We start from the raw sequence: 25,468 nt of genomic DNA on the forward strand, positions 1-25,468 counted from the left end.
CCAGTGCTCTTCGGGAATCATACATCTATCATGATACAGCACTCAGCTCTCTATTTTAAGCTTTTTCATACCAGTCTCCCCCACCAGGATGTGGGGGAGAGCCTCAAGGACAGGATGGAGTCTGGTTCATCTTTGTGTCTCCTTTTCCTTTTGGGGGTTCAAAACTAGTTAAGAATTTAGGAATTGGATGAGAACCAATTTGTCAGGTTTATTTTCCAATAAATGAGTATAGCTGGAACTTTAGTCAGAATGTTTTGTTTTGTTGAAAAATTTCAAACATTTAGCAAAGATAAAAGAGTTTTAAAATACCCACCACCTAGTTTCTACCATTAACATTTTGCTATACCTCATCATATCTATCCAAAATGAACTTTTTAACCATTCTTTCTCCTAGACAGACCAGCTGGCTCACAGAAGAGAAAACTTGCTGCATTATGGACATTTAGCCAGCTGGCCACAATCTTAAGAGTTTTAAGTTATGGGAGGAGGAGTTTAATACCTTAATCCTAGATGGCACAGTAGGTGTTAAGCTAGTATCTTGTCTGTTAGATAAATCCCTCCTTAGGTGAGGAGAGCCCGTGAGAGAAATGCTTTTTCTCTAATAGGGAGGGGGAAATGATTCCCTTATACATGATAAGAACATAGAGCTTGGCACAGAATTGGCATCAAATATTGTTTGTTGAATGAAAAATGAATGAGGACACAAATGAACATGACATGATTCTAGCCATTTAGGCACTCACAGATTGTAGGAAACACATAAAACATTCCCTCAGTCACCCATTTACCAATGAATGAATTAATCACCTCTCCAAAGTCCCACCTCTCAAATACCATTAACAAATGCCTTTGGGAATTAAGTTTCCACAACATGAAATTTGGGAGACACATTCAAATCATGGCAGAGTTCTTTCAGGCCTTCTTCTGATTCAAATCTAGCTGCTACATCCCTGGCGAAATTGGGTAAAGGGAAAAGGGTAGAGGCAGGAAGAGGCAGATCTCCTTCCTACTCAGACTTGTCTTTCTGCTTGGGGTGGGAGTGGAACATGTTGTTATCAGATTGGAAATACAGGAGCTAATTAGTTCTATAGATTTAAATGATCTCAGGATCATTTCTACTGGAGCAGATGCTGATGTCAGGTTAAGAATTCTATAAGAGTAGGAGGTGAAGGGGATAGGAGAGAGAATACAGTGTGCTGAGAGCCTGCTTTCTGCAAGGCACTTGACATATGTTGTTCATGACACCTCTATAAAGTGGAAAATATCATCTCAGTTCAGTAAACATGGAAACAGTCCCTGAGATGTTAAGTAATACACCTCAGGTCAGGATTCAAAGATAGGTCTTTTCTGATCACAAAATTCATATTCTTTCAGTGTCCCAAGAAGTACATCTTGTGAACAGGAGCCATTGTTATCTGAGCAATAGTCCCTGGTTTTCCTAATGCTCAGCCCTCTGGCCCCTCACTCACCATCCAGGGGTTGAATGGATATAGGGTTATTTAAGAGTAGCAGTAGGGCCAGAGCTCCTCATCAGGTGAGAAAACTATGGCATGCTGACCCATGGCTATATGGTTTTGGGTACCTGGGAAGAGGAAGGAAGTGCCCATCAGCTGAGTTCAGTTTAGGTTAGAGAAGAAAGGGTGATGGATCTGGAATAAGGAGACCTTGGTTTTGGGCTTAGACCTGCCACTCAGGTAACCTTAAATCAAGTGTTTTCTCTCTGGGCCTTGGTTCGCTTGGTTGTAAAACAAGGTGGGTGGATTAGCTCAACCATTTTACAGCATGTGTCTTGGATACCTTTGGAGTTCTGTGGAAGAGGTTCAGGGCAGCTTAGAGAGGAAAGAGATTTCCTTGTGCATTGCATGAAGACATTGACCACTAATGAGTGTTTACTTGGTGCTAAGCACTGTTAAACACTACTTCCATTTTCTCATATTACCCTCTCAGTAAGCCACATAATCTTTTTGTCCCCACTCAACATGATTAAGTAAGTTAAAAAAGAAGTTAAAAAAAATAAAAAGATTAAGTAAGTTGCCCAAAGAACAGCATGATGACAGCATAGAATTTTTGTTAGGTTGTTTTTTATTTCTTTTTAACAATTAGTTTTATTGAGCTATAACTTACATATTATAAAATTCACCAATTTTTAACTGTACAATTGAATGAGTTTTGACAAATAGTTTTATAAATACAATTGGAATCATGATATAGAACATATCCATCACATTTAAAAGTTCTCTCATTCTTCTTCGCTGTCAATTTCCTCTTCCCATCTCTGACCCTTGACAAACTTTAGTCTGCTTCTTGTCACTATACTGTTACCTTTTCTAGAATTTCATATAAATTATATGATATGTGGTGTTGTGTATCTAGCTTCTTTTACTTAGCTTAATGCTTTTGAGATCCATTCATGTGTATTAGTAAATAATTTCTTTTTATTGTTAAACTGTATTCCTTTATATGGCTATATTTTGTTTATTTATTCACCTATTGAGGGGCATTTGGGATTTCCAGATTTTTAGCATTATGAATAAAGTTGCTTTTAATACTGAAGGACAAATCTTTATGTAAATGTATGTTTTTACTTCTCTTGGGTAAGTACCTAGAAGTAGGCCACTGGGTCAAATGATACATTAGTGTTCTATTACTTTGTAACAAATTACCATGAACTTAATGGCCTAAACAACCATTTGTAATTTCACAATTCGGTAGGTTAGATGTTTGGGTAGACTCAACCAGGTTCTCCACTTAGGATTCCACAAGGCTGAAATCAAAGTGTTAACCAGGCTGGATGCTTATCTGGGACAAATGGATTCTTCCTCAGGGACGTCTTTCAGCTCTTTAAGGTTGCTCAAATTCTTTCTCACAAGGCCTCTCCATCTTTAAACCACAGGTTACATCAAGTCTGTCACACTTTAACTCTGATTCTTCTTCTGTCATCAGACAGACAATTCTGCTTCTAAAGGGTTCATGTAATTAATTTGGGTCCATCTAAACAATCTCCCTTTTCCCATATAATGTAATAAAATCACAGGAGATCATCTGGCAGTAAAGGTCATGGCCATCTTAAAATTTCTTTCTACCACATATGGTAATTATAGTAATTATATATTTAAGTTTATAAGAAACCACCAAATTGTCTTCCAAAGCGGCTACACCATTTTGCCTTTCCAACAAGAGTTTCAGTTTCTCCACATTCTCACCAACACTTGGTATTGTCAGTCTTTTCAAGTTTAGCCACTGGTGGGTATATAGTTGTATCTCTTGGTAATTTTGTTTTCCATTTCTCTGACTGATGATCATGAGATTGTTTTCATGTGGTTATTAGAGCATAAAGCTTTGTTTGATGAAAGTTTCTGCTGTTTTTAAAAAAATTGGTTGAAACCCATTGGCCTGGAGTTTTCCATTGTCTATAATCTGTGAATCTCTCAGTAGGGTCCAAGGTCCATCTCCTTTTCTGAAACAAAACTGTCTTGAAAAGTCACTGTGCTCTGTGGGTGATAGATGAATACAACTTTTACAGGGCCACATCTCAAATCTGAAATTCTGAAATCCAAATAACTGTGATAACCAAATGTTTTTTTCTTGGTTAACACGAAAACACATGGGTAGCAAAACTTGACCCTAATTTCTATTCTTGTTTTTGTTTTTTGTCTTTGTTTTGCAGAAGGACCCTCTGTTGTCACAGGCCTGTGTTGGCTGCCTGGAGGCCTTGCTTGACTACCTATATGCCCGGAACCCAGACCTTGGTAGAAACTTTCCTCCTTCTCTGATGTTCCCCTGGGGGAGATTGGAGGGAGTCAGCCCTTGCCACCTTTCTTCCAAAGGCTTCTACCCCCTGTTGTTTACTTCATACGCATTTTGTTTAAGGCTCTTAACAGTCCTGCAAAGGTACTACCATGCCCATTATAAAGATGAGGACACTGAGGTTCGGAAAGGTCAGGAGACCTACCCAACTATGGTCTCAAAATGCTCTTAAATGGCAAAGCCCTTCCTGTTGCCTACCTCCCACAATCATGGGATAATGTTTCACTGGGCCAGTCAGCATAGATGGATAGCTCAGGAAAGAAAGAAACCTGTTGGGGCAGCCTGTCCAATGCCCTGCCTAAAGCTGAGTAGCCCCCTTTGGAGTCACTAAGAGAAGCCTGTCACTAGGACTTGTCCCCAGGGCTTTGGAAAAGCAGCATTAACCATGTGGGGGACTGATTTTTGCCTGCAGCGCTCCATGTGGCCTCCCAGCCCTGGAATCGATTTTTGCTATTTACTCTCTTGGATGCTGCAGAAAATTCCTTCCTTAGATCTGAGATATTGAGGCTTATGACCCTGGTAAGTATAGAAAGGATGCCCCATGGTCTGAAGAATGTCATGAACTAGGTGGTGCTGAAGAGGCTTGGGACATTTGCTTTAGGTAACCCTTATCCTCGAATAAGGTAGAGGGACTTAGTGGGCCTTCAGCCTCCAAGAGGCTTGCTCAGAGAATTCCTGAGTGCCCACATCTCTTCACCCTAGTAGACCCTGACCCTTTTCTCTTCTATCTGCCACCACATTCTACTAGGTACTGAGGATGTCAATGAGCCAACTTTTCTGCTTCTAAGGGTCCCTCCAACTAGAGAAGGAAATAGACAAATAAATGAAGAGTTGAGTATGTTTTGAGTGGTGGAGTGAAAGAGATGTTAAGTATTTGGCACATAGTAAATGTCCATTGAATAAATAACAAAGCAGTGAGTCTATGAATGATAGTGAGTGGATCTACAAATAAATCATTGGTTGGTGTGGGAACACAGAAGAGAGTAACTGCTTTTGTAGGTTGAAGGTAACATTTTATCTGAGACTTGAAGGATTAATAGGCAGAGGAGGAAAGTATCAAAGGTATTCCAGGCAGTGAAGTGAGAACAGCAGGTATGAGAGCAGGTGGTAGTAGGTTATGATAAATGCACAGTTCATCTTGGCCATTAGTGTGCAGTGCAAGGCTTGGGGAGGAGGGAGGCAGGCCAGAGGGGTCAGTTAGGGCCCGTTGCCTCAGGACCTCAGTTGCCTCATTTACCTCACTCCTACCCACCAAAGCAGTACCCTTGAAGTGAGGGTTCTGTGGGCTTCAAAACATGTCCCCAGCTCAGTGCCAAGTACAGCAGGGCACAGGAAATGGCATTTCCTCCAAATCACTGGGTATTTGGGGCTTTTCTTCCTGGGCCAGTTTGTGCGGTACAAAAGCAGCAGTGTCTTCTCTCACGAAGAGGTCGGTCATGTGCTACAAGTTGCGGCTTTGACTGACCTATCTACCCTCTCGAACACCACACGCAGAGCTCTTCGTGACTTCTTTCTTCAGGTAGGTGGAAATGGGATGCCATGCAACCCCTGTGAGGCTCAACCCTCAACACCATCTTTGTGGAGGGTGGGAGATCTGGCTACAGATCTTGGGAGGTCAGGAGTACAGGGGATGGGGATGGTTAGAGAGATCCTACCTTCCCTGCCCTCTTCTCCCCTAGGTCCAAAGTATGGGTCTCCTGATTGATCACAGCACTATCCAGACCCTAAAGGCTTCCTTGGAGGGCCTGCCCCTCAGTGCCTTCTCAGACCAACCACCACTGCATGACATGCTGTATCCTTTCTTGCATCTTCGAGCTTTGGCCTGGGCAAGGTTACCCAAGCCATGGAGGCTGTGGCATTATGCTTCCCTCTTCAGTCCAAGTGAAGAGCTGGCCATTGGCAAGTTCCTTAGAAAGCTGGGGTGGATAGTAGTGGTCAGAGGGTCTTTGGGGAATTTAAAGTGCTCCAAAGACACTGTAGAGTAGGGGGTACTTCCCACTCCCATCCCTGATGGCCTCCGTGGCTCTTTTCCCCTTCCATAGAACAGTTATAGTGACTGCTTGGCCCAGGTATGCATGTTCTAATTCTAGAATCCATGCCACTATTTTTAGGAGCATCTTTGCTGTGACTGTTCTAGCTTTTTGGGGGGCCCTGGCAGTGTGATTCCCCATAGTTGGCTCCACCTTTCTGCTGTTCTCCTTTCATGTTTCATTACCAGCTGCCTGGGAGGGGTGGCTGTATCACTGTCCCACATCAGAGACTGAGGCTTATAACTTGATGACCCAGAAATGGAGAGAAGTGAGACGAGACAAAGTCAGGGCATAACTGGGATGTGGCGGGAGAAGAGGATAATTGCTGTCATTTATCTGAAGCCATTTACTTCATTGTGAAAATGGAATCAAGAAATAAAATTATATGCCCATACCTACATGAACTCTCCAAAAACATTTAACTGTGAACTTATCTTGTCTCCCTGGAGCTGGTTTCTCAGCTAACTGGATAGTGGATTGTTTCAGCAAGGGATGGATGGCCTCCTCAAGGGAAGAGAGGCAGATTTATTATGACAACAACACCTTAAGGAGCAGGTGCTAGATGCTTCAGCTGTATCCGAAGAACATCAGTAAGGTCACAGCCATCCTCTGGGCTGTCCAAAGGCCTCTGCGCTTGGGGCTGCTATGATCCAAGGGTTCTGAGAGGCACTTCACCTTAAGTGGAGATGGAGAGAAGTATTAATTCCCAGGCAGGGGAGGTCAAATCCTCAGCCTTTCTAGCTGAGCGAAAGTACCCCAGCAAGCCCTTTCCTGGAAGCTTCTTGTCCCTCGAAGCTTGTTTTTATATATACTCATGCGAGCAGCTCTTATTTACTGTCGGCACTTGGCGCTTGCACGTCGTAGTCTGTTCTCCATAACTGTGCCTGCACCTGTTTAGAACTCAGCCCAGCCTGGGCCTCCAGTTCCTTCCCCCTGGCGAGAGCCCCGGCGCGTGTAACGGGCCACGCCACCATCCTTATTCCTCCGGTCTAGCTGTCCTGACTCTCCGCAAAACTGGGGCTTAACTCCGTCCTAAACGAACCGACCCAAAACTTGGTTTAAAAGTTGGTGGGGGTGAGCAGGTTCTGCTAGTTGCTTTAAAAAGTGCCAATTACGAAGTATTAAACTGAGCTTGCGACTTGCAGTTTAAAAATAAAGTCAGTTTCGGGAAGCGAGCGTAGGTCTCCCCGCTCGCAGGGGTTAGGACACAGACCCCCACTTGCAACTTAACTTCCTCCAACTAACTCAACCTTAAAATCGAGAGCCGCACGCCAGTGTACCCGCCCCAGACGCGGTGAAGCCGGGGCGGGACGCGAGTGGGGCAGGACCGAGTCAGGCTGACATCTCCCGGGACTGGCGCCCCGGTAAAGCGAGGCGGGGCCGGAAGTGAGCTCAGCAGAGCGCAGCAGTCGCGGCCCGCACTCATTGGCCGGGAGCAGTGCGGTGGGCGGGACGGCGTTGCGCGGTCTCTACACGCTGCCTGCCAGGTTTTCCAGAGTTGGGTGACTGTGCTGTGTAGCCCAGTAGACCCTTGAGCGGAGCTTCACGCCAAGGTGCTGCGGGTCCACCCCGTCCCGCACCTCCTGCTCTGCCTGGTAGGTGGAGCGGGGGCGCCGGGCGGAAGGTTCTTGGGGAGGGGAGTGCCGGGACCGAGGGCCGCGAACTGGCTGCAGGGTGGGGAAAGAATCTCGAGATCGGGCGGCTCTCCTTGGAAAGACTCGCTGTCTTCTTCGGGATCCCACAAGACTCGGGACAACAACCTGGACCTGCCACCCCCGGTAACCAGCTCAGCGCCCGCCACCACTGGTCCCCTCTCCGAATGGGTCTAGAGCCTCACGCCAATCCGTGAGGAGCTCCGGGGACGCGCGGGAAGGCAGCGAGCGGGGCTGAGTGGCCGAAAAACGGAATAACAGTAGAGAGAGCAGGATCTGCCCCCTGCAGTCTGCTTTTTCCATTTTCCTTTTCCCCTTCTCCCCTGCTTCAGGCATTGTCGGCTCTCTGATACCCTCCTTGTTCCCCCAAGTTTTGCTGTAGCCTGGTTCTGGTTCCCTTGGGTCTGGAGCGTGATGGTGAACAGTGGACGGCCCGAGTGAACTTGGGTTCCTTCTCTAGGCTTCAGTTTTCTCATCTGCGTGGAGAAGGGAGTTTTTCTGATGGCCTCTGAAGGCCTTTTAGTGTCTCTGAATATCTGCCCTGGGTCAGGTGTCCTGGTGATCACTGGCCATCTGTGATCTGAGGTAGCTTATATACTCCTTAGAAAGAGAGAAGAGACAGAGCACTGTACTGAAAATTAAACAGATTATTGGTTCAGCCCCGAAAGAGCTGTGTGACTTTAAGCAGTCACTTCACTTTTTTATACCTTAGTTTCCACGTTGGTGAAATTGGGTAGCAGTCATCTGAGTGCCGGGCCTCCGCTGACCACTTATTTCATGTCTCACCTGACCTACTTCATCTCATCCTGAGCTTGTTTTACAAGTGTGTTGATTTTTTTCTTGCGCTTACTTGGATGTAAGTACTATCAATGCAGAGCTTTTTTCTTGTTTTACTTACTATATTCCCAGCCCTAGAACCATGCCTAGATGAGTAGATACTCATTCAGGATGGTGCAGAATATTAACAGGTGTTAACTTTGGTTCCACAGTGAGTACACTCCTCTTAACCCAAGATTGCTTCCCTTCCCCCTGTTCCCCTTCTTCCTTTCATTTTCATTTTCTTTTTCTTTTTTTCCTGTGGTACTGGGACTTCATGCAAGATAGGCAAGCTAACACTGAGTGAGATCCTCAGCCCTTTTAGCTTTACTTTGAGATGGTCTTACTGGGTTGCCCAGACTGTCCTCAAACTTGCAATCCTCCTACTTCAGCACCCCCAATTCCCCCACCCTGAGTAGCTGGGATTCCAGGCTTATGCCATTATGTCTGGCTTCCCTTCTTTCTTCCTTTCTGATGACAAAAGTCAGACGTTTTATAACCCCTCTCATTGCCTGGGCTTCCTTGACTTGATACCTTCCTGGGAGGCTAGGACAGAAGATTGAAAGGGAATGTAATGGACCAGTCCCTTTCTCCAGTCACAGTTCCTCACCCAGACTTACCTCTCTACAGCAGAAAGGTGACCTCCTTACCCCTTTTTTTTATGGGTGGGAAAGCTGAGGCTTATAGAGGCTGAGCAATTTGCCCAGTCACACAAACAGGGACAGGGCTCTAATCCAGAACCCTACCCGACTCTTCTAAGCATTATTAGTATTTCTCTTCCTACTGCTATCCCATGGGTCTTTAGTATGTGTCTGGTCTGAATCATCAGGGCTTCCTAAAGCTGATTCTTGGTCTTTGGGGGCTGTGCCATATTAGGGGAAGTTGCTATTTGCTTCATTTTGTATTTTATTTAATGGCAACTTCTGGGTCTCACTCCATTTCTTTGGGTTACTCCTTTAGCTCCAGGGTCTTGGAAATGGACCTTCTTCAGTTCTTGGCCTTCCTCTTTGTCCTGCTGCTGTCTGGAATGGGGGCCACAGGCACCCTGAGGACCTCAATGGACCCAAGCCTGGAGATCTGTATCTTTTGTTGGAATTCAGGGTAGGGTTAATGAGTTATCTCTGAGAGATCAATACATGAAGCTTCTCTATACCCCTAATCCCTTGGGGGATTCCAGAGATGAGCAGACCCACCTGGCAGGAATAGGGAAGAAAAGGTAAGGTACTCTAGCCAGACCTTGGGCAAGTTGATTCTCTTCTGAGTCTGTTTCTCTGTATGTTAAATGAAGAAGGCAGGTATATTTCAGAGCCACAAAGGCTTAGTGAGTACTGCTTATGTGTCTAGTACCTTGTGGGCAAGACCCTAGGTTGACACTCAGGAACTCTGAATTACTAATTTATCTTGACCCTGGTGTACTGAACCACCTCCTCTTTGCCAGGCCTTGGGAACACAAAGATAAGTCAGGACCAGTCCCTGGTTTTGAAGCATCCACAGGCATATGGGGAGAAAGTGTCTAAACAGATGGTCATTGTGTACTGTGATCAGTGCTCTGATGGACGCAGGAAGGGTTGGAAAATACTGTGCTGTGGATTCTGAGCGGGGTCTTGAGAGAATACAAACTCCTGGATAAGGGGATGGGGGCATCCTAGGCAAAAGATATAGCATGCGCAGAGTAGTAGAGGTTCAGGAGTATGAATGATTATGAGAGTTGGCAAGAAGACCACAGGGAAGGGAGGAGCCAGGTCCTGGAGGGTTAGATTCAGGTCGTTGAATGTGGAGTTCTCAGAGAACTGAAGGATACATCACCAGGCATGTGTGCTTCTCAGTTTGCTCCTCTGGGGGGGTCCCAACCATGGGCATTCATGCCCTTTACAGATACTTGCTGGTCAGGAATGGGCCCTCTGGTTCAGAACAGTTGTTCAGGCAGGGCTGTTGGTGTTAGTCCTTTACTTAGTGCTGCCCAGACAAGAAGATGTTTGAGGTGAAACGGCGGGAACAGCTATTAGCACTGAAGAACCTGGCACAGTTGAATGATGTCTACCAGCAGTACAAGATCCTTGATGTTATGCTCAAGGGGCTCTTTAAGGTTTGTGTGGGCAGGGGGCAGCTTATGGTAGGTCAAGGCTTTTATCTGGGCACTGATATATGAGTAGCAGTTCCCTAAGGGGATGGTGTTCAATGAGGCAGAAGTTGCATGCACATGGGGATTGAAGTGGGGCTAGGTTGTGAAGGGCTCTACAAAGCCACTCAGCCCAGGTGGGGTTCCCTTAGGTGCTGGAGGACTCCCGGACAGTGCTCACTGCTGCCAACGTGCTTCCAGATGGGCCCTTCCCCCAGGATGAGAAGCTGAAGGATGGTATGCTCTCTCTAGCCTTCTACTTCCCTCCCCACCTCTCTGATCTTCTGTATCTGTGACTTCCTGGTCATTTTTTTTTCCTACCTGGAGTACCTTCTCAGTGGCCCCCTTGTGGGGATGAGTGCTTAATCCAAGCATTTCTGGGCTGACACAGATGTATTTCTTTGTGCTGTCCTGTGCTTGGTGCAGGGGAACCAGGGAGGACCCTCTGTTTACCACCACTCCAGGGGTTGGGATAGGATCAGTTGCTTACCTCACTGACCCTTCTGGAAAGGAAGGTGAGATTTGTACCCATATAAAGGGGGAAAAAAGCCAGGCATAGTGGCATATACCTGTAATCCCAGTGGCTTTGGAGACTGAGGCAGGAAGATCACAAGTTCAGAGCCAGCCTCAGAATTTAGCAAGGCCCTGAGCAACTTAGACCTGTGTCAAACTAAAAAATAAAAAGAACTGGGGATGTAGCTCAAAAGTAAAATGCCCCTGGTTGGTTACATTTTTAACAGTGACATTTCTTCGATTGTACTGTCTGAGAGAAGATTGAAGCAGCCTTTGATATTGAGTGGTGGGCTCTTTACAGATGTCAACTTAATCTTGGCTATGAGGCAAGCACCGTTTCCCTCCATTTTCTAGATGGAAGAGGATTTGCCCTCTTCCCCCTGTACCAAGCTGGCTCCTGAGATCCCTGAGATTCAAGATAATTCTGAAGCCCAGTGATCTCTGCCCATCTCAGACCCAAACTGTTATGTCTTTTGAGTCTGTTTACTTCCCTGGGTTGCCTAGCCTGTGCTGGGCTGACTGGCTCTGATTGTGTCTTCCCTGCCTCCACTCACCTGGGCTTGGGGGACTTGCCACCATGGTGGACTCACTAACCTTAGTCTAAAGTGACCTGTTGTTCAGAGGAAGACATTAATGGGAAAATAAATGAAATTCTTTAGGGTGGTTAATTTTTTGTTGTTGTTAATTTCCTGGTTTGGATATCTGTGCAGTGGTTACGTAAGATCATAACATTAGAGGAAGCCCAGTAAAAGAATTTTGTATTATATTATGTAAGATGAGAATAATTTCAAAATCAGAAGAAGCATTTAAAACAAAATAAAATGGAAAGAACATTTAAGAAATCCCCAAACCCCACAACCCTGACCATTTCCCTAGCCATCCTATAGAACTGATCCATCACAGACACTGTAGTTGTGTTACTATCAGGGCCCAGCTCTGGACATGTGATATGTTGGAGGAAAGCCTCATGTGATGCATTATCCTTTGTATACACAACAGTACCCACTTTTGAGGATCCCACAGTAAATCAGTCTTCTAAACAGTGAGATGTGCCTTTTGACAGACCTGGCTTTGTAGACCAGATTTGCCACTCATTAGTTATTGAATCTGAGTCCCCCGTCTGTAAAATGAGAACAGCAGCCACATATTCCTCTAATGGTGGTTATGGGAATTCAATGACCTGGGGATATAAGGACCCTACCACACACATTTTACCTGTGATGGACAGCCCGTGGCTAGTGGGTGCCATCCATTTCCCACATGGTGGGTTTCATGGATGCCAAACCCTGGGGCCAGCCAGGAGGGAATCAGAGGACAGCTACCCTGTCCATTCACTAAGGTCCTCTTGCCAGCCTTCTCCCATGTGGTAGAGAACACAGCCTTCTTCGGTGATGTGGTACTGCGCTTCCCAAGGATCGTGCATCACTACTTTGACCACAACTCCAACTGGAACCTTCTCATCCGCTGGGGCATCAGCTTCTGCAACCAGACAGGTGTCTTTGACCAGGGAACACACTCACCCATCCTTAGCTTGGTAAGGACCAGAATGAGATCTGGGAGCCTTCTGTCTAGTGGTGGGCTGGGGTCTTGTGTCTGCCTGCAGTTGAACCTGAGTGTCAGTGCTTGGCTGTATTTTCTGTGATGAACCTTAGGGTACCTTGGGCCATGGAGCCCCATTTCTGTGCTGACTTAGGTTCCTAGGGGTTATCACTTGGCCCACATCTGCCCAGGCCTAGGGCCTGGATCCCTGCATGGGGAGAGTGGCTCTTTGGTGAGGGAGAGGCAGAAGGCAGAGGATAACTAGCTTTTCCTCATCTGCAGATGGCCCAGGAGCTGGGGATCAGCGAGAAAGACTCCGACTTCCAGAACCCATTTAAAATAGACCAAACAGAGGTGAGCTGCCAGGGCCTGTGGCTATGTCTTTTTTGCTTCTGCCCATCGTGGGAGGCTGGACCCTCGGGGCTGGGTCCTAGGGTGGAGCATGAGGGCTTTGGACTTAGAGCCAAACATTCCTGAGTCTAGGTCCAGAAACTGTCATTCACTGGAGCCTTTGGGCAAGTCACTGCTCTTCTCTTAGCTTTAGATTCCCTGTCTGTTCACAGTTTGTGCACACCAGCTCTGGGGTGCAGTCCTGAAGCTGTGAATACACCCATCTCAATGCACAGGAGGCTCCCGTATTAGGTAAATGTCAGGGAAGCCAGGTGAGGTCAGGCCATGCTCTTCCCTGCCCTTAAGCCTCCATCTCAACTTCTATCCTGCACTCATGCACATAATTTTTTTTTTCCCCCCAGGGAGTTGAGGTAAGCTCTGAGAACTGGAAGCTACAGTTTGGGATAACAGATGGGGACATATACCATAGAGGGAGGAAGGGATCAGAGGGGTACAGGGTAGGGCCTGCAGGGCCATGAAGGAACGGCTTCATGAGTGACTAGAAGACTGGACTCATCAAATTCCAGGCTGGCCCCTGGTATAGGGAAGAGAGTTGGGGTCTGTGAGGGGTCTAGGATTTAACCCTGCTCACAGGCTAACAAGCTTGCCTGCTACCATTTGATGGACACTGACAGGTCAGAGATATGACTTTGTTACAGCAAAAGCAGTAACCAGACTTGACCTGGTCATCTTGGTTCCCCTTGTTCCCCAAGTCCCATGGGGTGGACATGAGGGGCCCAGGTAGAGGCTATGCATATAGTGGGTTTGCATTATAGCTGAGGATCACTGAGCTTAGGAAATTGACTATTTGTGTAGTGAATGAAAGCAAACCTGCTCTTTGTTTGGGGGAGACATTACCTTATCCTTCAGGATTGCTCTGTGGGAATACAGTTGGGAAAAGTAGCCCAGGTAGCAACCAGAATTTTGCATACTTGGTGTACCCAGCAACAACATGCAGGGATGCTCAGGGCCATGGTGAATTGCCTCACCCAGCAGTCTGCTCAAGCCCTATGGGTCTTGGTTTAAGTCAGATTTTTACATGACCGAAAGGCCATGATCAAATCCATTCGATTTGTGTCATATTTTATTTATTAAGATGACTATCAGATGTAAATTTTGTTTAGTTGGTTGATAATAAATTTTGTTTTGTTTTGTTTCATTTTTATACTGGGTATTGAAGCCAGGGGTACTTTACCACTGATTTACCACTGATCCTCAGTCTTTTTTTAGTATTTATTGGTACTGGGGATTGAACCCAGGGGCATTTTTACCACTGAACTCCATCCTTCGCTTCTTTTTTTTTTTAACTGAGAAATCTTACTTTATTTATTTTCGTGACATTCTTTTTTTAAAAAAAAAATTGTTCTAATTGGTTATACATGACTGTAGAATGCATTTTGATATATTGTACACAAATGGAGCACACCTCCTCCTTCTTCTGGCTGAACATGGTGCAGTCATACCTGTAGTGTAATCATACATGTATATAAGGTAATAATGTCCACCTACCTCTTTTTATGTTATTTTTTATTTAATTTTTAAAAAATATCTCTTAAGGGCTGGGGAAATAGCTCAGTTGGTAGAGTGCTTGCCTCTCAAGCACAAGGCCCTGAGTTCAATCCCCAGCACCGCAAAAAAAAAATATATATATATATCTTAAGTTGTCAATGGACCTTTATTTTGTTTATTTACATGTGGTGCTGAGAATCAAACCAGTGCCTCACATGTGCCAGGGAAGCACTCTACAACTGAGCCACAACCCCAACCCCTTATTTAATTTTTTGTTTTGAGACAGGGTTTTGATAAATTTCTGAGACTGGCCTCAAACTTGAAATCCTTCTTCCTCAGCCTCCTGAGTCTCTGGGATTATAGACGTTTGCCACCATCCCTGGCTTCAGATGTATTTTAAATAGTAAGATGAAGCCAACCTGTTCTATTGACCTCAACCATATTCTCCAGGATCCCTGACACAATCAACTGTGATTAAATCTCGAGGGGACCAGTAGGTATTCTTTTGAACAATCAGGATATGATACAAGACTAGTATTTGTTTTTTGTACTGGGGATAGAACCCCAAGGGTGATTAACCACTGAGCCACATCCCCAGCCCTTTATATATTTTATTTAGAGACAGGGTCTCGCTGAGTGACTTAAGACCTCACTAAGCTGCTGAGACTGGCTTTGAACTTATGATCCTCCTACTTCAGCCTCCTGAACTGCTGGGATTACAGGCCTGTGCCAGTGCTCCCAGCTAAAACCAATCTATTAGCCATTACCATTCATGTAAGACAGTTTAGACTTACCTGCCAATTTTCATAGATGATATTGTTGTATTCTGTACGGGGAATTGAATCCAGGGGTGCTTTACCACTGAACTTCATCACGAATCCTGGTATTAATTTTTTGTTTTTGTTTTGATATAGGGTCTTGCTAAATTGCCCAGGCTGGCCTTGAACATAACTGAGATTATAGGCATTTGCCATCACTCTTGGCCATGTATGTTATTATTAATAGTTACAGAGGGTAATTGATGGATCCACAGCAACTCTTATCTCCTGTGAGGAGACATTCTGTGGCCCATTCTCTCACCTTGTCCTCTGAGTCACCTGTACACTATTCACCTGAGCCTGAGGGCAGTGTCACTGCAGTTTTAGCCTCAGCTGCCCCTATATGCTGTAATCCAAGGCTGCTCAGATATCAGAGAAGTAAATACTTTTTAAAAAAAAAAAAATGTTTTTTAGTTGTAGATGGACATAATACATTTATGTTATTTATTTTTATTTTGTGCTGAGGATCAGACCCAGTGCCTGACACATGCTAGGCAAATGCTCTACCACCGAGCCATAGCCCCAGCCTCAAACAAATACTCTTGTATCTGTTAGATTGAAACAAGATTGTACTGTCCTGTGGTCTGCACAGGGTCACTTTTAGGAGCTACCTTTGATGGTGTCAGGCACAGAAGAATAGTTCAGAACTGACTTTGTCCGTGTGAGTTTCCCATCATGTGAATGGAAAAGACACACCCAGCAGATGGTTAGACTGTCAGTGGCAGCTGCTACTGAGCTCAGGCAGAACCTAGGATTGTTTTGCCAGATGGTAGTGCTGGATCTAAGGGACAAAGACAGCATAAATTGTTCCTTGCACTTAACAGAGTTCAAGGCATTCCTTCCCCGGTTGCTGGTATTATTGCAACAAAATCCATGTGTCTCGTCCCAGTACCTAAAAATTCACTTTTCTCTGATCATTCCTTCCTCTCACCTAGACCTTTCTTTCAGGTCTAGGTGAGATCATCATTGCCCACATTGACCACTACAAGGGAGTCAGCAAGTAATCCAAGTGGTCATAATCCCAGTGGCCTCAGGCCAGACCATTCCAACCTAAGACTCAGGTAGTCAAACCAAAACTATAGCATCTTCTGCTTTGTGCCTGTTTATGGTAGTGGGTGTGTTGCTACATTGAGGACAGTGATGTATTTAGGGGCAGAGGCAGTATAAATTTGTTTATCAGTTTGATTCCATTTGACCTTATCAGAGAATGGACTTTGCTGTGGTCATCTAGACAAGTGACCCACACAGTCTAGTTAGCAACCACCAGGTGTTTCTACAGTGTGTGGCCCGAAAGAGAAGTGAGGGTCTTTGATCTGCCAGTCTCTAGGTAGTCTTCTGAGCGGCAGACCAGATGGCTAAGACACTAAGGAAAGTCAGTAAGAATAGACCATACCCAGTTGCTAGGAGTGTTGTCTAAGGCAAGGGTGACAGCTTTCAATTCAGATCATTGGAGCATACACAGCATTCAGCATATAGTCACGCTCATGGCTAAGATCTACTCCAGACAAGGAATAATCAGCAAAGAGAAAAGGCACATGGGGCAGGGTTCAGGGAGTCCAGCTTCCACAGCTCTCCCCAGGAGTCACACGAGATGTGCTCAGTTTCCCCAGCACAAGTCGTGACAACCCATGTAAAATGTCTTCCAGGGGAGCTCTTAGAGACATAGTGCTTGGGTTTTTATTGGGAATCAGTCACATGGTCATCCTTTGCCTAACTTATGCAAAAATTCCAGACTCCCAGAGGGAAAGCAAGGGATCAGCATCAACCGTACTGTTTGCACAAACAGTGTAGGCACAGTGAACTGCTCTTTGTTTTGTTTTTGGTTTTGGTACCAGGGATTGAATCCAGGGGTGCTTAACCACTATGTCACATCCCCAGCACTTTTTTATATTTTATATTTTGAAATGGGGTCTTGCTAAGTTACTTAGGGGCTTGCTAAGTTGCTGAGGTTGACTTTGAACTTACAGTCCTCCTTCCTCAACCTCCTAAGTTGCTGGGATTACATGAGCCACCGCGCCCTGCCAGTGAACTATTCTTATTGGTTAGGAAGTGGGAAACTTCTTAAAATATTTATGTTCCAGATGGTAGTCAAGGGTCTGCCTTGAAGCATGCTAGTTATATATTTATTTGTTTATTATTTTTGGAACTGGGATTGAACCCAGGGTTGCCCATCACTGAGCTACATCCCTGCTAAGTTGCTGAGGGTCTTGCTATGTTGTTGAGACTGGCCTCAAACTTGTGATCCTCCTGCCTCAACCTCCCACCTCAGTCTCCCAAATTGCTGGGATTAGAAGCATAAGCCACCATGCCTGACTGGAAACAGGCCTTTTAAAGAGTAGCAGTCAGACCTGAAATGTTAATTTGTTTTTGTACAACACCTTAGCTTTTGACTTAGCTGAGCTACAGTGGACCAGCCCTGAATATTTAGAGGAACCTCAGAATCAAGGGCCCTCTTGAGCCATTGGCTTTGCTTTATACAGCAAAGTGGGGGGTGTGGTTTTTCCCTCACAGAATTAGTGACCATGCCTAGGCAAAACCAAGACGATACATCCCTCAAAGCTGTTTTCTGCAGTCATAACCCTGATAAATGGACTTGGTCAAGAACAGCCGGGACCTTGTATTCTTGGTGTATGCGGCTGTGGTGGTTTGCACCCATGGAGATGCTTTATTGCTGTGAAGTGGGCTTTCTCACCAAGCAGTCATAGATTCCCCTCTCACATGGAGGAAGGGCCACAGAGAGAATGAATACCAGATTAAATTTAGTGTGATATTTGCATGAGGTGCTCCTGGACATAACCGTGGCAGAAGTGTATATTCCTATTCTGGGAATAGTCTGAAATTTTTTGCTTTGTTTCGTTTTTTTGCTATCCTGGGCCTTGTGCATGCTAGGCAAGTGCTCTGCTCCTGAGCTACACCCCCAGCCCATTCACTTTTTGATGGACATCCATCTGCAGAAGCCACGGGTTTGCTTATCTCCTCTCATACATGCCCTTTGTGCTGAGTGTTCTTTTGGTGTGTGTGACAGGGATTAAACCCAGGGGTGCTTAACCACTGAGCCATATCCTCAGCCTTTTTTTATTTTTTATTTTGAGACAGGGTCTCTAAGTTGCTTAGGGCCTTGCTAAGTTGCTGAGTCTGGCCTGGAACTTGCAATCCTCCTGCCTCAGTCTCTGGAGTTGCTGGGATTACAGGTGTGTGACACCATGCCTAGCTTGGTGGGGAGTGTTCTGAAAGTTCTCTTCTACATCTTATGCATCATCACTAAAATCAGGTTGATTGCTGTCTCTGTCCTGGGGATTAACCCTACCTCTGCTCTTCTGATGCTCACTGTATGCTGGAGAAGGCAGCAGGAAAATAAGAGTTCCAGTCCAGCATAATCCCTGTGTCAGTGGTGGAGGGAAATATAATGAGCGGGGGATGGCCTCCGCTGGGGAGTGAGTAGAAGTTGCTGGGTGGACCAGTGGCAGGGGGCCTTCCAGGCAGGACCGTGTGCTTGTACAGAGGCTCAGACACATAGCATTCACTTCATTTAGTGGACATTTGTTGACTTGAAGCCAGTGGGGAGACAGACTAACCCTGTTCTCCCAGGAGTGGCATTTTTGTTGGGGGAGATAGATGGCCAATAAAAAATACATATATGGTAGGTGGTGACAAAGGCTGTGGAGACAAAGCAGGGGACTGTGGTCAAGGAATGCCTGGCATCAGGTGGGGATGCAGTCGCTGTTTCACACGGAGTAGATGCAGCCTGCTGAAAGGGCTGAAGGCAGTGTGGGAGCCGGCTGGCAGAAGACCTTGGCAGGCTGCCGGGCAGAGAGTGCGAAGGCTGTGCTGGGAGCATCTTTGGGGTGGGAGGTGGACAGATCCCATGTCCTCAGAGGCATTACCGAGGGCTTTGGCATTTGTCCTGAGAGATGCGGAGGCCAGGCTGATGGGCTCTGATGTGTTGCTTTACAAGTATTGACCTGGCTGCTGGGTGGAGAATGGTCTTAGGACCGTGGTGGGAGAGGACGCTGGTGAGGAGTCTTCTGTGCTTGTCCCTTAGGGAGCTGAAGGCAGCTGAGGTGGCTAGAACCAGGGAGCAACAGAGGAGCTAGTGAGGGGTGGTTAGGTTTAGGGTCTCTTTTGGAAATAGAGCCAGTAGGATTTTCTGAGGAAACAGATATGGTAAGAAAATGAAAGAAGCATCAAGATGATTGGAAGATCTTGGGCTGAGCATCTGGAAGGAGGAGGCTGGGTTTTCTCCAGTGGTTGGGGAGGGAATTGTGTTTCTGCATCTAGTGAACATCTGAAAAAAGATACTGAGGAGGGGACTGGATACGTGGCTGTAGACTCAGGAGGAAAAGGAAGCTGGAGCCACCGTCTAGAGCTTGCCTACATTTGCGGCACTGAAAGCCACAGGACGGGAGTGCTCACCCCAGGGCCAGGTAGACGGAGAAGCAGTCTGAGGACTGAGGCCTGGGACAGAGCTGCCATGAGAGGTTGGGGAATAAGGAGGAACTAGCAGAGAACCCCGAGAAGGAAGAGTGTGAAGAGAGTGGCTTGCCAGCTGCTGCTGGCAGATCAAGGGAGAGGACTGAATCAATGCCAGATGTAGAATTAACTGCTGGAGGCCGTCAGTGATTTGTTTTGTTTCTTTTTTTTTTCTGGTACTGGGGATTGAGCCTAGAGGCACTTTACCACCTAGCCACATCTCCAGCCCTTTATATTATTTATTTTGAGGCACGGTCTTGCTAAGTTGCTAAGACTGACCTTGAACTTGAGATCTCCCACCTCAGCCTCCCAAATTGCTGGGATTACAGGCATGCATTACAGTACCCAGCCTATCAGTGGTACACAAGTGATGAGTTCAGGTCACACAGAAAGTGCATGGGAGACCTGGTGAATTAATCCTAGTTGGGCTTCCCACTTGCTGTGTGGCTTAAGCATATCACTTACCTTCTCTGGGCCACAGTTTTATGGTTTCCCCCATCTTCCAAAGGCACTGCTCAGTCTAACTTTGTAGGTAGATTACTCCACAAGGTGGAGCTCTTAGTTTGTTTTCAATGTCTACCTTGAACAAACATTTGTCAAATTTGCCCTAAGAACATACAAAAGGGGGCATGTTTCACAGCCTGAGTTTGGGATACTTTTGTATATCATATTCTAATTGGCTCATCCTTTCATTTAGAAGACATAAGGAGTGCTATTGAGAAGCAGGCAGACACTGTGCTAGGGGCTCAGGGCATAGTGGTGAGCAGCTCCTGAGACCATCCTTATGTCCTGGTGAAACATGCAGCCAGGCAGGTGACAGGCACGAAGCTAGTGATCACAAGGGAGAAGTGCTAAAATGAAATCAGCACAAAGTGATAGAGTGTGCCACCAAGGAGGCAGCCCCAGAGGAGGTCCCAAGGGCAATGATAGCAGACCTGAAGCTAATATTGGTAAAGCAGGTGGGGACTAGGAAGAGTGTTTGGACCTCAACCACGGCACGTGCAAAGGCCTGGGAATGGAAAGGTAGGTGCACTGAAGGATGGAGAGCAGGCGAGTGGGTTCTCGGGAACTTTGCCCTGAGAGTCTGCAGCGATGAAGGGGTGATTGGTTATTGGCCGGGGGGTGACAGGTAAGATTTGCATTTTGGTAACTAGCTGTAGTACGCATAGCTTGAGTGGATGTGGGGAGTTTTTAAGAGGCTTCTGGAGTTGTCCAGGAAAGAGGTAGGGTGGTGATGTGGGGAGGCAGTCGCAGAGAAGTAAATGTGTTTGAGAAAGACTTGGGGGTTACAGGCCTTGGTGACAGCTCTGTGGGGATGGGGCAAGTGAAGCTGGGGATTCCTCATTCTGCCCTGTTCCCCTAGAGGAGGTACAGGCACCACTGTTCAGGACGGGGATGCTCGAAGGGGACAGGGCTTTGGGAAAATGCTGCCTCATCAGGTTGGGAAAATGGGCACTGAGAGGTTCGAGTGGGGTATCAGACAGGCGTTTAGACATGGTTTGGGGGTAAATAACCAAATAGACTAGTGGAAGCTATGGGTTGGGGGAGACTTCTGGAGTGTGCAGAGAGGAGCCATTGCCTGCTTGGGATTATAGCTGAAGATGCCCCAACCAAAGGTCTTGTCCTCTGCCCAATCCTGCTTGCCCTGTGTTCTGTCTCTTCCTCCCACTTGTCAGTTTAACCTTTGCTCCCCTGTTCCTATGTACCTCCTCCCCAGCGGCTGCTCCTTGCCCACTGGTGTCAGTGCCCATTTTCTAGGATTTGCTGACCTCCTCACTTCTTCCCGGAGGGTGTGATTTGGGGGCTCCAGGCCACTCTGCCCTTCTCCTTGGAGGAGTCTGTTTATTTCTCAGTTCACAACTCAGCATTTGTCCCTCTGCTAGGGATGCCCTTAATTTCCCTATTTGCTTGGCAAATTTCTGCTTTTGCTTTAATAACTGATCAGCAGTTTTCCCAACCCATTTAACTCCATGTCTGGGGTTCCCTGAGGGCAGGACTGTGTCCAGGCAACCTTTCTGTCTCCATACCCTGCGGCCTAGCTCAGAGGACTCTGCTGCTGACTGACTCAGTCAGACCACTCTGCTCTTCTCCACAGTTCATTCCCACCGACCCTTTTCAGAAGGCCCTGAGGGAAGAAGAGAAACGCAGGAAGAAAGAGGAGAAGCGGAAAGAGATGCGAAAAGGCCCAAGGATCTCACGATCCCAGTCTGAGTTGTAACCCTGGAGCAGCTCAGGGATCAAGGGCCAGCAGGAGGCCTGTGAGAGGAAGGGGAGGCAGCCATGTGGCTGTGGCCTGGCAGCATCCACCGTGGTGGTGAGCACCAGCCCCTTCCAGATGGTGACACCACATTTACTAGGTCCTTGGGAGCTGAAGGAACTGAACCTCAGGGGGCTGCATTTTCTCCTAGGACCTCAAGAGAGTGTCCAGGAGGTCTTCAGAGAACACTGTGGAGATGGCTTGGGAGGCAGGGGGAACTCCTGGGTTGGGCTCTTGGTGGGCGAAGGCTCCTGGCTGGCTGGCTGGCTGGCTGGCTGCCTCCCTGCTGCAGTTTGCAGTGAAGCATCAGAACCAGACTTGAATCACTGGTAGAGGTGTGATGCCTGTATCTGGTCCCATTGTGTCACTGAGCCACCCAGCCCAGGTCCCAGCTCCTCTCCAGATACAGAAAAGCCAGAAAATCCACTGGGCCCCCTGAGGCTTGTGAGGGGACTCTGAGGGAATCAGGGACCCTCAGGGATGCCAAGGCCAGCTTGGAGGATATTCCCACCTCATCGAGTCCCAGGCCTGGTGGAGCAGAGAAGCAGAGGCTTGGCTCAGGCTTCTTATTCCATCCTCAGCACTGCCCTTGAGGGGTCAATGTCAAGAGGGGAACTGGAAGTGTCCCAGGAGGGTATTTGATCCAAGGAGACCTGGGAGCAATATGATCTCTGTACTCAGACACCTAGGACAGTCATTGAGCAGGCACTGGGAACAGTCACCTTGCTCTCTCTGGCAGTGCTGGAGGAACTTTAGCCTGTGGCAGCAATGACAGGGCTGCCCAGAACCCTGCTGGGCTTCTTGTCCTGGTGCTCTGCCCTCAGTCTGAGCCTGAACTATCTCTTCCTGGCTCCTTTTACTTCACTTGACCCTTTAAATGAAGGGGTTTTTGGTTTAGCCTCTCTCTGCTTCTTGGGCAACCACACCCTCTAAGACCTCAAAGTTGATGGTACCTGCTCTGTCACCATCTGATAATCCTCATTGCTTCAATTTGTCCTAAACCAAACTTGTTTCCTACCTTCTAACCCACTTCTGTCAAATTCTTGGTTAATCCTGCTGGAAGACCTCCTGGAGGAAGTGATATTTGAACTAATTCTGAGAGACTGAAGGAAGAGGGAGGAGGACAGGTACCAGGAGCAGAGGCCTGAAAGGGCAGGCATCAGAGGGAGTAAATGGCATGGTTCTCTACCATGACCTGTGGCAGGTACCTATCCACAATAAATATCTCAACATAATAGTCACCTAGTCCAGCCCCTCTGTTTTCAGATGAAGAACACAGTTCCTGAAGAGTAGCTTGTCTAAAGCTGCTTCAGCCCTCACAGCCGGCCTATGTCCTCCCAGCCAGAGCAAGGCACCACCTGGAAGAGACATTCAGCTGGGTGGGATCCAGGACTCATGCAGCCAGCCACTCTTCTTTCTCCACTCCTACTGGAGCCTTTATTTGTGTTCCTCAGATTTGGCCAGGCACCAGAGTCTCTGGACAGGTCCCATTGGGAACAGCTACAGAGTGAGAAGTACTTTGCCCACCTTCCTGACCTGTTGCTCAAGGCAGCCCCTTGCAGAATTACTGAGGTGCTGGGGCAGGGGCGGGGCGGGGGGGGGGGGCGAGCATTAGAACAAAGCAAGTTTTATGAGGGTTGTTGATGAACCCTGTCAGTTTAGCAGACAGTGACCATCAGTTCGACATCCACAGTGGCACATGCCTATAATCCTGGAGGCTGAGGCAGCATGATCGCAAGCTGGAGGTCAGCCTGGGCAATTTAGTTAGACTCTGTCTCAAAATTAAAAATAAAAAGGTCTGGGGATATAGCTCAGTGGTAGAACACTCTTAGGTTCCATCCCCAGAACTATAAAAACCAAAAACCATCCCTGTGAGGATGCCACTGAGACGTACAGCTGAAGACAGCACTGTCCAGCTCAGTGCCAATCCAGAGCAGGGCAGCTGGGGCTTGGGTCAGTTTTCCTTCTGTGCATAAACAACAAAGAGAACATTTTTGTTTTATTTACCCCCAAAATAAGATACTATTTCTCACTTATGTGTGTTCATCATAAAAAGTAATTTAGACAATACTAAAATACCAAGAAGAAAATGAGACTCACCCCAAATCCCCCCATTCACATCCACCACTGACAGCCAGCTGTTGGCTTTCCTTGTTTTTTCAATTACAATTGCTACCTTGTATGAGAACTTACTATGTGCCAGGATTTACATCATGTGCTGGCTGGCAGCAGCTCCTCCACCTTAAGGTGTTTGTCATGTCATCTATGCCCCTGGGTATAGGGGCATAGGGCCAGAGGTAGAGCTGGCCTCACAATTTTAAGTTTCATCTTAAATGCCACTTCAGAGTGTGGTGTCTTTTGTTTTGTTTTGTTTTGTTTTGTTTTGTTTCTTTCCAGTGCTGAGGATGGAACCCAGGACCTCATGTAGGCAAATGCTCTGCCACTGAGCCACACCACCAGCCAGTCTTCTTGAAACCACAAGTTAGGTCCCATTACTTTTCCTTCACTTCATTTGTACTACCATCATCTATTATTTTTGTTTGTTTACTGCCTTTCCCCCACCCCTCCTTTCTTTTCTCTAGACTGGAAGTTCTTAGCAGGAACTGTTTGCCTGCCAGGGATAATCAATAAATGATGTCAAAAGAGTGTGCAAATGATCTTTACAATTATGAGTACTATTAGCCCCATTTTAGAGATGACAAACAGGCTTTAAACAACCAGCCCAAGGTCATGCAGTGAATTAGTAGGTCCACTCCTCTGTCTTCCCAGACTGTGTGCTCTTAAGTCCTGACCCCTAAACAACAGCTGCCTCTTACAGAAAGCTTGCTCTTCCTTTCAGTAGATTATGAAAGCCTTTTCTTGTCAATAAATACACATTAATTTTTAATGACACCATGATACTCTAAGTGTAATTTATCCAATGTCTTACTGGGCTTCACAGTATTTCCCAGTTATAGAGAACCTTGTGATGAACGTCTTTGAACATACGTATTTGTTTCAGCATTTTTTGAGCACTGTTCTTTTATTCCTTAGGATGAATTCTTGGAAGTTTGCACCTCTGCGTGCACGTGACCAGCTGCAAGATGGGGCAGCGAGGTCCCAGGAGTGGGAATCCGTGGGTGGGATGTGCGTCAGAATCCCCTGAGAACTTTTTCAAAACGCTCGTGCCCGGGCTCCTCCTCAGGAGCTGGTGGGGCGCTGGACACTGACGTTGTTTAAAGGCCTTCAGGGGTTGAGGTACCTGGGATAAAGGACCAGGTGCCACAGGTGCAGAGGCGCCCAAGTTGTAGTGCTGACTGCTCTTGGACAATCTGCGGCCCTGCCAAGCCTCGGTTTCTGCATTTTAAAGAGCGTTGGAAAAAGCACGAGTTGGACGATCTCGACTCCGTCCCCCAGTGTTGGGGGCTAAATTCGATTCCGCAGGCTTTCCCAGGCGGGCAGGGCAGGGCAAGGCCGGGGTTGGGGAGAGGCAGCTGGGAAGATGACATAATGTGCTCACAGCCTGCGCCGGGGGCGGCAGGCGGTCGCGACTGGACCGCGGAACGTTA

At 46.9% G+C, this 25,468-nt stretch overlaps 2 protein-coding genes and 1 long non-coding RNA gene across 6 annotated transcripts in view; 2 read left to right on the plus strand and 1 right to left on the minus strand.

Moving 5' to 3' along the window:
* MEI1 (meiotic double-stranded break formation protein 1) overlaps positions 1 to 6,249 on the plus strand; it is a gene marked incomplete at its 5' end in the record, with an annotated part of 75,226 nt that extends 68,977 nt beyond the window's left edge. The window contains 5 exons of the mRNA XM_079141212.1: positions 3,668 to 3,749; positions 4,220 to 4,326; positions 5,195 to 5,326; positions 5,487 to 5,599; positions 6,026 to 6,249. Coding sequence (XP_078997338.1) covers positions 3,668 to 3,749; positions 4,220 to 4,326; positions 5,195 to 5,326; positions 5,487 to 5,599; positions 6,026 to 6,071 — 480 coding nt within the window. The 3' untranslated portion in view covers positions 6,072 to 6,249. The remainder of the gene's footprint in view (positions 1 to 3,667; positions 3,750 to 4,219; positions 4,327 to 5,194; positions 5,327 to 5,486; positions 5,600 to 6,025) is intronic.
* LOC306661912 lies at positions 3,183 to 7,203 on the minus strand. Its single transcript, XR_013764006.1, has 3 exons — positions 7,088 to 7,203; positions 6,237 to 6,512; positions 3,183 to 3,491 (listed from the first exon to the last, which is right to left on the minus strand). It is a non-coding gene; the product is annotated as an uncharacterized lncRNA (long non-coding RNA).
* Positions 7,204 to 7,289: 86 nt separating this feature from the next.
* On the plus strand, positions 7,290 to 24,565 carry CCDC134 (coiled-coil domain containing 134). 4 transcript variants are annotated; one of them, XM_079141224.1, is made up of 7 exons: positions 7,290 to 7,432; positions 9,266 to 9,384; positions 10,270 to 10,391; positions 10,577 to 10,661; positions 12,290 to 12,471; positions 12,759 to 12,830; positions 24,318 to 24,565. In XM_079141224.1, the coding sequence occupies exons 2-7, from the start codon at positions 9,282 to 9,284 to the stop codon at positions 24,321 to 24,323; spliced, it is 570 nt and encodes a 189-aa protein (XP_078997350.1). In that variant the 5' UTR covers positions 7,290 to 7,432; positions 9,266 to 9,281; the 3' UTR covers positions 24,324 to 24,565. The 4 variants fall into 4 exon arrangements, with proteins under 4 accessions (XP_078997350.1, XP_078997351.1, XP_078997348.1 ...); XM_079141225.1 differs by lacking the exon at positions 24,318 to 24,565 and adding an exon at positions 21,759 to 23,307; XM_079141222.1 differs by lacking the exon at positions 24,318 to 24,565 and adding an exon at positions 15,290 to 15,541.
* The last annotated feature ends 903 nt before the right edge of the window (positions 24,566 to 25,468 follow it).

This window comes from Sciurus vulgaris, assembly GCF_902686455.1.
Source record: "Sciurus vulgaris genome assembly, chromosome: 5".
NCBI classification, from domain to species: domain Eukaryota; kingdom Metazoa; phylum Chordata; class Mammalia; order Rodentia; family Sciuridae; genus Sciurus; species Sciurus vulgaris.

Bases quoted from the DNA above. Each gene is read 5' to 3' on its own strand.
- CCDC134 (XM_079141225.1), top strand. From the start codon at position 9,282: ATGGACCTTCTTCAGTTCTTGGCCTTCCTCTTTGTCCTGCTGCTGTCT. The intron at 10,662-12,289 runs GTATGCTCTCTC...TCCTCTTGCCAG, and splicing joins GGATGAGAAGCTGAAGGATG to CCTTCTCCCATGTGGTAGAG. The intron at 12,831-21,758 runs GTGAGCTGCCAG...TCTTCTCCACAG, and splicing joins TTAAAATAGACCAAACAGAG to TTCATTCCCACCGACCCTTT.